This window comes from Aquarana catesbeiana, linkage group LG07, assembly GCF_042186555.1.
Source record: "Aquarana catesbeiana isolate 2022-GZ linkage group LG07, ASM4218655v1, whole genome shotgun sequence".
In the NCBI taxonomy this organism is placed as follows: domain Eukaryota; kingdom Metazoa; phylum Chordata; class Amphibia; order Anura; family Ranidae; genus Aquarana; species Aquarana catesbeiana.
In genome coordinates this window covers 15978142-15991607 of record NC_133330.1, presented here as the reverse complement: position 1 = coordinate 15991607, position 13466 = coordinate 15978142, and the positions used below count along the sequence as shown (strand labels likewise).

Here is a 13466-nt window from a genome sequence, read left to right as displayed (position 1 = left end):
AGGCGAAAGGGGAGAGAGAGAGAGGGGGAGGCGAAAGGGGAGAGAGAGAGGGGGAGGGAGAGAGGAGAAAGAGGGTGATAGATAGGAGAGAGGGGAGGGTAGAGGAGAGCAGAGGAGAGAAGGGGAGAGAGAGAGGAGAGAAAGAAGAGAGAGGAGGGGGAGAGAGAGAGAAGAGATGGGGGAGAGAGAGGAGGGGGAGAGTAAATTTTTTATGCACATGTCCCATTCTTTATTTCACCACATCCACCTATGTTTCCTTTTTCTATTTCTCAGGTTCCTATGCACCCCTAGTGGACATTGGTATTCCTACACTATTCTTGAGCAGTGCTACCTGATTTGCTACACATATAATGTTTTTACCTTACAGATTTCTTTGAAGCCAATCATTGGCACAATACTTATTACAAATGACCATTTTTATTCTCCTGGAGACGCTCTCATGTGTGCCTGGTGTCCCTTCAGATCCCAACACCTCAGCTCCAGGGTTAGACATATATGGGGACTCTCCTACACCAGCATCGCTTAGTTTGAACCTTCTATAGGATGTAAGACTTTTGGGATAGACCATCCATTCCTTTTTAGGTTTTCCCCACAATATGGGCTTCTACTCAGACCATAATACATTTTCTTTATATATCATTTCACATTTCCTATATATATTTGTAGTCGTATTCACTCATGATGAGTCGTATTCATCGACGAAACGCGCCGAGCTTCAACGCGATGCAGCCTTTTTTTCCCACACATGGCTCTATCAATATTTTATTTCCATTCAACATGTTTTTTTCTCCTATATATCCATATACTTTGTATACTTGTTCTTATATATCTATATTTTTATGACATGATACTATCTCTTTTCATATTGTGGTCCTCTTTATGTGCAATTTGTTTTTTACCATCTTTTTACCATCTATGTTGTGTTTTGAATGCCTAGAGATTATCACCCTTGTGTACTTAAGGAAGGAAGGAGAGAGGGCAGGAGGGAAGGAAGGAGAGAGAGCAGAAAGAAGGAAGGAGAGAGGGGAGGAATAAGGAAGGAGAGAGAGCGTAGGAATAAGGAAGGAAGGAGAGAGAGCAAAGGAAGAAGGTATGAAGGAAGAAGAGAGGGCAGGAAGGAAGGAAGGAAGGAAGGAAGGAAGGAAGGAAGGAAGGAAGGAAAGGAAGGAAGGAAAGAGAGAGCAGAGGAAGAAGGAATGAAGGAGAGAGCGCGGAGGAAGAAGGAAGGAAGGAAGGAGAGAGGGCAGGAAGGAAGGAGAGAGGGCAGGAGGGAAGGAAGGAGAGAGAGCAGGAAGAAAGGAAGGAGAGAGGGCAGGAGGGAAGGAAGGAGAGAGAGAGAGCAGAAAGGAAGAAAGGAGAGAGGGGAGGAATAAGGAAGGAGAGAGCATGGAGGAATAAGGAAGGAAGGAAGGAAGGAGAGAAGGAGAGAGAGCGGAGGAAGTAGGAAGGAAGGAAGGAGAGAGGGCAGGAGGGAAAGAAGGAGAGAGAGCAGGAAAGAAGGAAGGAGAGAGGGAAGGAAGGAAGGAAGGAAGGAAGGAAGGAAGGAAGGAAGGAGAGAGGGCAGGAAGGAAGGAAAGAGAGAGCAGGAAGGAAGGAGAGAGGGCAGGAAGGAAGGAATGAAGGAGAGAGGGCAGGAGGGAAAGAAGGAGAGAGAAGGCAGGTGGGAAGGAAGGAGAGAGGGAAGGAAGGAGAGAGAGAGCAGGAAGGAAGGAGAGAGGGCAAGAGGGAAGGAAGGAGAGAGAAGGCAGGTGGGAAGGAAGGAGAGAGGGAAGGAAGGAGAGAGAGAGCAGGAAGGAAGGAGAGAGGGCAAGAGGGAAGGAAGGAGAGAGAAGGCAGGAGGGAAGGAAGGAGAGAGGGAAGGAAGGAAGGAGAGAGGGCAGGAAGATAGGAAGGAGAGAGGGCAGGAGGGGAAGAAGGAAAGAGAGAGCAGGAAGGAAGGAAGGAAGGAAGGAAGGAGAGAGGTCAGGAGGGAAAGGAGAGAGAGAGCAGGAAGGAAGGAAGGAAGGAGAGAGGTCAGGAGTGAAAGGAGAGAGAGAGCAGGAAGGAAGGAAGGAAAGAAGGAAGGAAGGAAGGAAGGAAGGAAGGAAGGAAGGAGAGAGAGAGAGCAGGAAGGAAGAAAGGAAGGAGAGAGAGCAGGAAGGAAGAAACGAAAGAATGAGAGAGAGGAGTAAGAAGGAAGAAGGGCTGGAAGATTGAGTATGTGTAAAGGAGAGAGGTGAAGGTAAACACACGTCTGTGAAGGTGGGTTGGAGGGGAGGGGGGAGCATTAGATTGTAAGCTCTGTTGCAAGGTGGAACTTTATAGTTTGATATGGTCCTGAAATCTATGACAAAAACTGTTGGTACTCTAAACATGTAATATAAAATAAATGCAGACACCTCGTACCTCTCCCGTGACCCCATTTCCCCCAATCTACAATATTTCACATTGAAAAAAAAACAAAAAACTGAAGGCATTATTTCCTCCTATGTCTGGAGGAGCAAACAGGGATTCTCTACGTTATTGTTCTTTCAGCTGAACATTATGTAACTATCAGATCTCGGTGAGAAACCCATCATACATGTTTATGATTTAGGGTTTTGTATTTTGTGCTCTTAATATAACCAAAAAAAAAACCATTATGGAAGAAAATCTCATCTCTAGATTTACATATTTCAAAGGGACAATCTGATGTAAAACCCCCCCCCCCCTCCCCCCGTCGGTGTATTACAGTATTTACAGTGACATTAAAGTGACTTTTCCAATGTAAGCAGGACGATTTATTAAAGAAGAACGTTCACTAAGCCTGATTCACACCTATGCAGGTTGTAGTTTGCATTTTTCAATACATGCTTTTCATATATTGAAGTCTGTGGAACCAAAAACCAGAAGAAAAAAAAACATGTTAAATGGACTGTAGTGTGTTTCTACAAAACTGGAAACACACAAAAAAATGCATACAGTCAGGTCCATAAATATTGGGACATCGACACAATTCTAATCTTTTTGGCTCTATACACCACCACAATGGATTTGAAATGAAACAAATAAGATGTGCTTTAACTGCAGACTTTCAGCTTTAATTTGAGGGTATTTACATCCAAATCAGGTGAACGGTGTAGGAATTACAACAGTTTGTATATGTGCCTCCTACTTTTTAAGGGACCAAAAGTAATGGGACAATTGGCTGTGTTATTCCCTCATTATCCCATTTACAAGGAGCAGATAAAAGGTCCAGAGTTCATTTCAAGTGTGCTATTTGCATTTGGAATCTGTTGCTGTCAACTCTCAATATGAGACCCAAAGAGCTGTCACTATCAGTGAAGCAAGCCATCATTAGGCTGAAAAAACAAAACAAACCCATCAGAGAGATAGCAAAAACATTAGGTGTGGCCAAATCAACTGTTTGGAACATCTTTAAAAAGAAAGAACACACCAGTGATTTCAGCAACACCAAAAGACCCGGAAGACCACGGAAAACAACTGTGGTGGATGACCGAAGAATTCTTTCCCCGGTGAAGAAAACACCCTTCACAACAGTTGGCCAGATCAAGAACACTCTCCAGGAGGTAGGTGTATGTGTGTCAAAGTCAACAATCAAGAGAAGACTTCACCAGATTGAATACAGTGGGTTCACCACAAGATGTAAACCATTGGTGAGCCTCAAACACAGCAAGGCCAGATTATAGTTTGCCAAACAACATCTAAAAAAGCCTTCACAGTTCTGGAACAACATCCTATGGACAGATGAGACCAAGATCAACTTGTACCAGAGTGATGGGAAGAGAAGAGTATGGAGAAGGAAAGGAACTGCTCATGATCCAAAGCATACCACCTCATCAGTGAAGCATGGTGGTGGTAGTGTCATGGCGTGGGCATGTATGGCTGCCAATGGAACTGGTTCTCTTGTATTTATTGATGATGTGACTGCTGACAAAAGCAGCAGGATGAATTCTGAAGTGTTTCGGGCAATATTATCTGCTCATATTCAGCAAAATGCTTCAGAACTCATTGGACGGCGCTTCACAGTGCAGATGGACAATGACCCGAAGCATACTGCGAAAGCAACCAAAGAGTTTTTAGAGGGAAAGAAGCGGAATGTTATGCAATGGCCAAGTCAATCACCTGACCTGAATCCGATTGAGCATGCATTTCATTTGCTGAAGACAAAACTGAAGGGAAAATGCCCCAAGAACAAGCAGGAACTGAAGACAGTTGCAGTAGAGGCCTGGCAGAGCATCACCAGGGATGAAACCCAGCGTCTGGTGATGTCTATGCGTTCCAGACTTCAGGCTGTAATTGACTGCAAAGGATTTGCAACCAAGTATTAAAAAGTGAAACTTTGATGGATGATTGTTAATCTGTCCCATTACTTTTGGTCCCTTAAAAAGTGGGAGGCACATATACAAACTGTTGTAATTCCTACACCATTCTCCTGATTTGGATGTAAATACCCTCAAATTAAAGCTGAAAGTCTGCAGTTAAAGCACATCTTGTTCGTTTCATTTCAAATCCATTGTGGTGGTGTATAGAGCCAAAACGATTAGAATTGTGTGGATGTCCCAATAATTTTGCTTTGTGAACTATCTCTTCTCTGTTCCTTTAGTAAATCCCCCGACAGCCTTCCAGCACCCCCCCCCTACACCACCCCCGCCCAGCCTTTCACCCCCCCCCCCCCCCACACCACCCCTGCCCAGCCTTTCACCCCCCCCCCCCTCGAGTCCAGGACAATGATGTGTGTGATTTGGGTTGAATAGTGAGATGTGGGTTATTCATCATGATTAATATTGGGATCTGATAACAAAGTAACCTGTTCTATTATTGTGCCCGGAGGATGACGGGCCATGGACTGTATCACTTACACTGTCCCCTCTCCCTGCAGGCGGGCAATGCCGTTTGGATGTGTGACGTTAGGTGACAAAAAGGATTACAATCAACCCACAGAAGTCAGCGACAAATATGACTTGGGCCAGCTCATCAAGACGTGAGTATGAAACAGAAATGACAAAATGCCCACTCTCCGCTACCACATAGTACAACCCACTTTAAAGGGTAACTCCACTTTCGTGGGGGAAAAAAAAATAGCAAATTAAGAAAAAATAATAAATTGTTTTCAATTATTTTTTAATTGATTTTTTAAAAACGTAAACACGCATAGTACATAACAGTCAAGAGGAGTCTCATAATACAGAAATACAAGTATATACATCACACATTAAAAAAAAAAATACATGATACATAACACATAACATTCCTGATGTATATAAATCATACAGTATTGCATTTCCTATAGATGAACATATCATTCTTATACTGAAGTTCCCTATTCTTAATATTTAACTTTCACAGGGGGTGGAAATAAACATTTTTTTCTTTTCTTTTTCTTTTTTTTTAATAATAATACCCCTTGACGTGACTCTCCCACATCCCACTTATAAAATTCCATTCTTATTATCCCTGGGCTCTAATTGACTAATTAAATTTGAAATTTAACGAAAAAAAAAAAAATATATATTGTATACAATTGCGATACAAGTCATATTGTAATTGAATGCTATTAAAAATGACCTTTCCTTTTCAATCTACAGCTCTATCATTTTCTGAAAATGCAATATGGCCACCTGAAGGTGTTCTGTATACAGAATGTATACGGAGCGCCCCCCCCTCCCCCCCAGATATGTAATTTCCCGCTTGTGTGATTGGCTCACTGATTGTCCCAGAAGCCTGCACTAAGATGCAAGTCAGTTTTTAGGCATCCCCTGCAACAAAAATGTCATACAAAAATTCATACTCCCGATAGGAAATCACAGCTAAATGGATGCAGGCCCAGCAGCTTTCTGCACTAGAGCCCTGCAGGTGCAGCAGCTGACTGACAATTCTGAAACCGCTCCCATTAGACTCACTTTCCCACATGGGCACAGAGGAACAAACAGGGGTTTCTTCAGAATAACAAAAGGTAGGAATCTGCAACAAAGTTTGTTAAAATCCCTGCAATGTACACAGATCACTCGGGGGGGGGGGGGGAGATGATTTTTTTTCTCAACAAAAGCGGAGTTACTCTTTAACTTGATTATCCCTAATCAATAATCAATATATTGTAAGAAACTGTAGACATCTTCCATTCTTTCCCCCTCTAGCATTTCCTAGTCTCATGAAAAATACAAAATAAAAAAATCTAATCTTACATTGTATTCCTAAACTAACCTTGAAGTGACTGTTAGGAGCCATGCCGTACTATACTAGAGGAATAGGGGGGAGGAACTACAGTCACATGGTCTACAGGCAGCTAAAAAAAAAAAAAAAACATGGTAGAGAATTTGCTGCAGATTAATAAAAAGAGATTAAAAAAAAAAAAAAGCAGAGTCAACAGAAAATAGAACAGGGCAAAAAAGGAACCAAAGGGGGTCATTGCAGCGATTATCCTATAGATGGAATAAGAAATCATAAATGTTTTACCCCACAGAGAGGAATTCTGCGAAGTCTTCAGAGCCAAAGACAAATCATCAGGAAAACTCTACACCTGCAAACGTTTCCTGAAGAGAGATGGGCGCAAAGTCCGGAAGGCGGCCAAAAATGAAATTAACATCCTAAAAATGTGAGCTGCGAGGACTGATCAACTATACACCCGTATATGTACCACCCCAAGGTTTATCTCTTATGCACCTGTGTGTAATGTATATACAGTATATATATATATATATATATATATCACTGTGAGGATTGTCCCCTACATACCTGTATATATTCCACTGTGGAGATTGTCCTCTATACACCTGTATATACACTATATTTCCAAAAGTATTGGGACGCCTGCCTTTACACGCACATGAACTTTAATGTACTTTAATGGCTTCCCAGTCGTAGTCTGTAGGGTTCAGTATTGAGTTGTCCCACCCTTTGCAGCTATAACAGCTTCAACTCTTCTGGGAAGGTTGTAGTGAAAAGTGGTTGAGACATTTTTATTCCTGTGGGGCCCCGATTTGTAAGACCTTCTGCATACACCAGCCTCAGAGTCCGTCATATCTATGGGCACTGACCTACATAGACTGACAATGACATACATACACACACACTGTCTGACCTACCTCAGCTCAGCCGTGGTGTGTGGTCACAGCAGGCAGTCAGTCACTCATCAGAGAGGAGAGGAGCCGAGCCGAGAAGGAGAGGAGAGCGGCCCGCCCAAGCGGAGAGCGGGGATGTGGCGTTCCCGCCTTCTGGAGCCTGCAGGCTAAGATGGACGTCACTCACACGTCCTGCGGTCCTGGCATTAGCGCTGCAGGCTCCAGAAGGCGGGACCTGCTATGGCACTCAGCCGCACTCAGCCACTTTTGGCCGCTATGGCACTCGGCCACTTTCGGCCGCACTGGGCCACTTTTGGCCGCTATGGCACTCGCCCACTTTCAGCCGCACTCGGCCACTTTCGGCCGCAGCTGCACTCACCCACTTTCGGCCACACTCGGCCACTTTCGGCCGCACTCGCGATCAGATCGGTCCCGGCACTCGGGGCCAACAATGGAATGCAGCATTCCATAGACTCGGGGCTTTTCGGGGTCACATTCGGGGCTTCAGCCACCCCTAGCCACCCCCTCCTGACGCCCCTGCCCTCATGGCTAACAGAGGACAGAGTTAGAAATAGACTTGGGAAACTTAACATTAATAAATCACTGGGACCAGATGGCTTGCACCTGAGAGTACTTAGGGAACTCAGTCAAGTAATTGCCAGACCATTGTTCCTAATTTTTACTGACAGTCTATTGACTGGAATGGTACCAGCTGATTGGAGAAAAGCGAATGTAGCACCAATATTTAAAAAGGGCCCAAAATACATCCCTGGGAATTACAGACCAGTTAGCCTAACATCAATAGTATGTAAACTCTTGGAGGGGATGATAAGGGACTATATACAAGATTTTAGTAATAAGAACGGTATCATTATTAGTAATCAGCATGGATTCATGAAGAATCGTTCTTGCCAAACCAATCTATTAACTTTCTATGAGGAGGTGAGTTGCCATCTAGATAAAGGAAGGCCTGTAGACGTGGTGTATCTGGATTTTGCAAAAGCATTTGACACAGTTCCCCATAAATGTTTACTGTACAAAATAAGGTCAGTTGGCATGGACCATAGGGTGAGTACATGGATTGAAAACTGGCTACAAGGGCGAGTTCAGAGGGTGGTGATAAATGGGGAGTACTCGGAATGGTCAGGGGTGGGTAGTGGGGTCCCCCAGGGTTCTGTGCTGGGACTAATCCTATTTAATTTGTTCATAAATGATCTGGAGGATGGGATAAACAGTTCAATCTCTGTATTTGCTAAGCTAAGCAGGGCAATTACTTCAACGCAGGATGTGGAAACCTTGCAAGAAGATCTGAACAAATTAATGGGGTGGGCGACTACATGGCAGATGAGGTTCAATGTAGAAAAATGTAAAATAATGCATTTGGGTGGCAAAAATCTGAATGCAATCTATACACTGGGGGGAGAACCTCTGGGGGAATCTAGGATGGAAAAGGACCTGGGGGTCCTAGTAGATGATGGGCTCAGCAATGGCATGCAATGCCAAGCTGCTGCTAACAAAGCAAACAGAATATTGGAAAAAAAGGGGATCAACTCCAGAGATAAAACGATAATTCTCCCGCTCTACAAGACTCTGGTCCGGCCGCACCTGGAGTATGCTGTCCAGTTCTGGGCACCAGTCCTCAGGAAGGATGTACTGGAAATGGAGCGAGTACAAAGAAGGGCAACAAAGCTAATAAAGGGTCTGGAGGATCTTAGTTATGAGGAAAGGTTGTGAGCACTGAACTTATTCTCTCTGGAGAAGAGACGCTTGAGAGGGGATATGATTTCAATATACAAATACCGTACTGGTGACCCCACAATAGGGAGAAATCTTTTCAGTGGAAGGGAGTTTAATAAGACAGGTGGCCACTCATTAAAATTAGAAGAAAAAAGGTTTAACCTTAAAGTGGAGGGCCACCCTGAAGAAAAAAATTCACCAAAGATCCTAAAAAAAAATTTTAAAAAAATTTGAAAAAATTAAACTTTGTTTTTAAACTTACCTAAAAACTTGTTGCTAGGCAGTCTTCCTAATCTGCCTCATCCTATTCCGCGGCATGTTCTGCTCCTCGGTGAGTGGCCCCGTTGTCTTCTGGGAACTGTGTGTGTTCCCAGAACACCACGGGGCCATTCACAGAGCGCCGCGCCGCTCGCGCGTGCGTAGTAGGAAACTGGCAGTGAAGCCGCAAGGCTCCACTGCCTGTTTCCCTTACCTAGGATGGCGGTGTCCTGGGACCCGAGGGCCGAGGGACGGGTCGGCCTCGGGCGGCCGACATCGCGGGCACCCAGGACAGGTAAGTACTTATTTAAAGTCAGCAGGTACAGTGTTTGTAGCTGCTGACTTTTAATTTTTTTTTTTACGCCCGGAATCCCGCTTTAAACTACGTAGAGGGTTCTTTACTGTAAGAGCGGCAAGGATGTGGAATTCCCTTCCGCAGGGGGGCATCGCAGGGGGCATCAATAGCAACATACAGGGATATATAATGTAATACTGACATATAATCACACACATAGGTTGGACTTGATGGACTTGTGTCTTTTACCTACTATGTAACTATGTAACTCAATATTGAACGCTACGGACTAAGACTGGGATGCCATTAAAGTTAATGTGCGTGTATAGGCAGGCGTTCCAATACTTTTGGCAATATAGTGTATATCAGTGCGAGGATTGTCCCCTCTATACCTGTATATATCCCACTGTGAGGATTATCCCCTATACACCTGTATATATTCTGTTGTGGTAATGTATATCCTATATACCTGTCCTCGATCCAGTAATTTCTGTCTGCTGCCCCCTACTCTTAGTGTCGCCCCCTTTCATTCTCCGCAGGGTGAAGCACCCCAACATCCTGCAGCTGATCGATGTGTTTGAGACAAAGAAGGAATATTTCATCTTCATGGAGCTGTGAGTATTTTCCATCCTGTTTACAGTCTGACCTATCAATGTGGAGCTGCACATCACACAACACATATACAGCAATTCTTCATCCCACCAAAATGTATGATAATCTATAAGAACACCTTTGCTGTTCACACTCCTGACACAGAGGGAGCCACCGCTCTTCAGAGTCTTCCGTGTCCTCTCCTCGCCTGGGACTTTGAAGGATCATCACCCCACTAATGACATACAGTTTAATAGAGCCACGTTAACTGACAGCGGTTTTCCAAAGTGTTTGCATTTTTCTGTTTTCTGAGAGCCCTTTCTTTTTGGGTCTTAATACATTTGGATACTTTTTGTTTGCTCGTTGCATATTTGAGGGTGATCTGAAGAAGTACATTTGTGTTTTGTTTCATGAATAGTTGAGCCGATATAAAATTATCTTGAAAGCACCCTGAAAGCAAAGCTCAGCTCCTAATACACCGAGATACCACCATGTCCCCATACCAAAAAATATAAAGAGAACCTGAGCAGGACAAGAACACAAAGGACCTGGACAGCATAGAACACAATATACACGGGGGCAATGATCATTTTTTCCTTGGCGGGGGAGTTCAGCTCTCTCGAATTATAAGATAGTTCACTTTGCAAACATCCCAAGGTTTGAAAAATATAAGAGGCACCCTTGGGCACCCAGAGGATTATGGGGAAGAATGTATGGCGAACTGCAGTGAATTGTGAGTGTGGCAAGATTGTGCTTACAGTGGGAGAGGCCTAACCAACACTGTCCTTGACACCCCAGAAGCATGCCGACCACCATCCTGTCCCTAAAGGCACCCTGGTCACCATTCAGTCCCTAGAGGCACCCTGTCCACTGCCCAGTCTCTAGAGAAGCCTTGACCACTGTCCAGTCCCTTGAGGCACCCTGTCCACTGTCAGGTCTCTAGAGGAGCCTTGATCACTGTCCAGTCCCTTGAGGCACCCTTTCCACTGTCCAGTTACTAGAGGAGCTTTGACCACCGTCCAGTTCCTATAAGCACCCTGTCCACTGTCCAGTCTCTAGAGAAGCCTTGACCACTGTTCAGTCCCTAGAGGCACCCTGTCTACTGTCCAGTCTCTAGAGAAGACTTGACCACCTTCCAGTCCCTTGAGGCACCCTGTCCACTGTCCAGTCTCTAGAGGAGCTTTGACCACTGTCCAGTCCCTAGAAGCACCCTGTCCACTGTCCAGTCTCTAGAGGAGCCTTGACCACCATCCAGTCCCCAGAGGCACCCTGTCCACTGTCCGGTCTCTAGAGGAGCCTTGACTGCCATTTAGTTCAGAGAGTCTCCCTCACCTATAACCAATCCCTAGAGGAACCCTTTCTACTGTTCTGTGCCTAGAGGCACCCTGTCTGGTCCCTAGAGGCACTCACTACTCTATCCTGTTCCTAGATGAGCCCTGACCACTGTCAATTCCCTAAAGGATCCCTGGCCACTGTCTGGTCCCTAGAGGCACCCTAACAAGCATCCTGTTCTAGAGATGCTAACTACTCTGTCTGACTCCTAGAGGTGCCCTGACCACTATCTAGTTCCTAGAGGCACCCTGACCACTGACCAGTCCAGAGAGGCATCCCATCCATTTTCTGGTCTCTAGAAAGCACCCGCTGGTCAGTCCTTAGAAATGCCCTAACAACAATCTAGTTCTTATAGGAGCTTTGACCACCTTTCAGTTCCCATGAGGCACCTTGAGCAATGACCAGTCCCGAGAGGTGCCCTGTTCACTGTCCAGTCTGTAGAGGAGCCTTGACCACTGTCAAGTCCATAGATGCTCTCTGACCACTGGCTAGTCCCTAGAGGCACACTAACTACCATCCTGATCGGGAAGCACTAACTACTCTGTCCAGTTTCTAGAGGAGCCCTGACCACCATCTAGTCCCTGGAGGCACCCTGACCACTGACCAGTCCCGAGAGTCATCCTTTCCACTGTGCAGTCTCTAGAGAAGCCTTGACCACCGTACAGTCCCTAGAACCACATTAACTACCATACTGTTCTAAAGCCACCCACTACTCTGTTTAGTCCTTAGAGGCACCCTATCCACCGTCCAGTCCCCAGAGGAGCCCTGACCACCGTCTAGTCCCTAGAGACACCCTGTCCACTCTACAGTCTCTAGAGAAGCCGTGACCGCTGCCCAGTCCCCAGATCTGTCTTCAACCCCCCTGCATGCATAATAGGAGCAGAATGCACAACAATGGTCGGGGTAATAGACCCCAATACACTAGAAGTCCAGAGCTATTCATTACAGAGAGACAGAGTTATGACCAACCAAAGTACGGCCGGGTGGAAGGGGGTACCTCTTTCCTCCCCTCACACAGCACCATCTGGGCACAGGCCCCCTCCTGTGTGTTGCTCTTTTATAATCTGAGGAAGCTGCAGAGACATCCACATTCCCCATCACTATGGAGGCCGTGACTTTCTCTACAATGGAAGAACCATGTTGTCATCTCAGAGTTGCAGCAGATGTCCCCAGACTCTGATGTTCTCTTTTCTGCCTTGAACAAAGCTGTAATAAACTTTGATGAAGCAGAAATGTGTGATGTGAAGCTTCTGTCCCCCCATCAGGCCATGTTTTATGGATTTCCTCCCTGGAGCAGAGGGGGGATGATTTCAGAGAGCTGTGGAACTAATGACTGCACCTGTATAATAGATGACCGGAGCCAGGGATAGATGTGATGAGCCTCCACGTTATGGAATATTACTCTGTGCATAGAAATTATTTCCAATGTGGGGGTGCTAATTAGACTTACATGTTCCTGCAACATGTGGCAACGCATGTTTGCATGCATTGCGTGCCATTCATTTTGAATGCCACCCCAACACACTTGCAGTGGGGAGCTGCAGCAATAATTCTTATATAGAAGTGAGACACATCGAAAATGTAATCTTCTTAATTGTGGAGTCACCACACCACGTCACCAATGACTTTTCTCATGGCTTCCAGCGCCAATGGAAGTCACAACCATTTTTGGCATTGATGCAGCACAGGATGACACAACGCTCACACTGTGCTCTGTGTTATGTCATGCGCCAGCAGGTTGGAGTAAAACCCTCATCATGGCGTGCTATCAGGGAGCTCACAGCAGGTCAGGACTGAGCGCCGGGGGGCCCGCTTTGGTGTCTCCACAATCCAGGAGGAAATCCTATATAAAACCCCAACCCCATATGGTTATGAAGGTAATCTCCAATTCTAAATGTTCCAAAATCCCAATACCATCACCTCTTAAATCAACTAAACCAACTGGGACTTTAAGTGTTCCTCAATTTTTTTTTTTTTTTTAGGCACAAGAACCTTTAAAAGTACACAAAATCTCAAGGCCCCCCAGTCTATATTGTAAAAGAATGAAATATTGCTTATCAATGGGAAACCTGAGCCTGGGGTGATGCACACAACCACCCCCTTCGTGTCAGAGGTTCCCCCATTACATCAGAGGTTCCCCTTCATGTCAGAGTCCCACCATCACATAAGAAGTCCAACCTTCATGTCAGAGTCCCACCATCACATCAAAGGTC

General features: G+C 45.3%; 1 protein-coding gene across 2 annotated transcripts in view; it reads left to right on the top strand.

Annotated features, from left to right (window-relative positions):
* Positions 1–13466, top strand: part of CAMKV (CaM kinase like vesicle associated) — a 159532-nt gene that overhangs the window by 120089 nt on the left and 25977 nt on the right. For both annotated transcript variants that reach the window (XM_073591662.1, XM_073591663.1), the window contains exons 2-4: positions 4862–4963; positions 6443–6574; positions 9870–9944. In XM_073591662.1, coding sequence (XP_073447763.1) covers positions 4869–4963; positions 6443–6574; positions 9870–9944 — 302 coding nt within the window. In that variant the 5' untranslated portion in view covers positions 4862–4868. The remainder of the gene's footprint in view (positions 1–4861; positions 4964–6442; positions 6575–9869; positions 9945–13466) is intronic.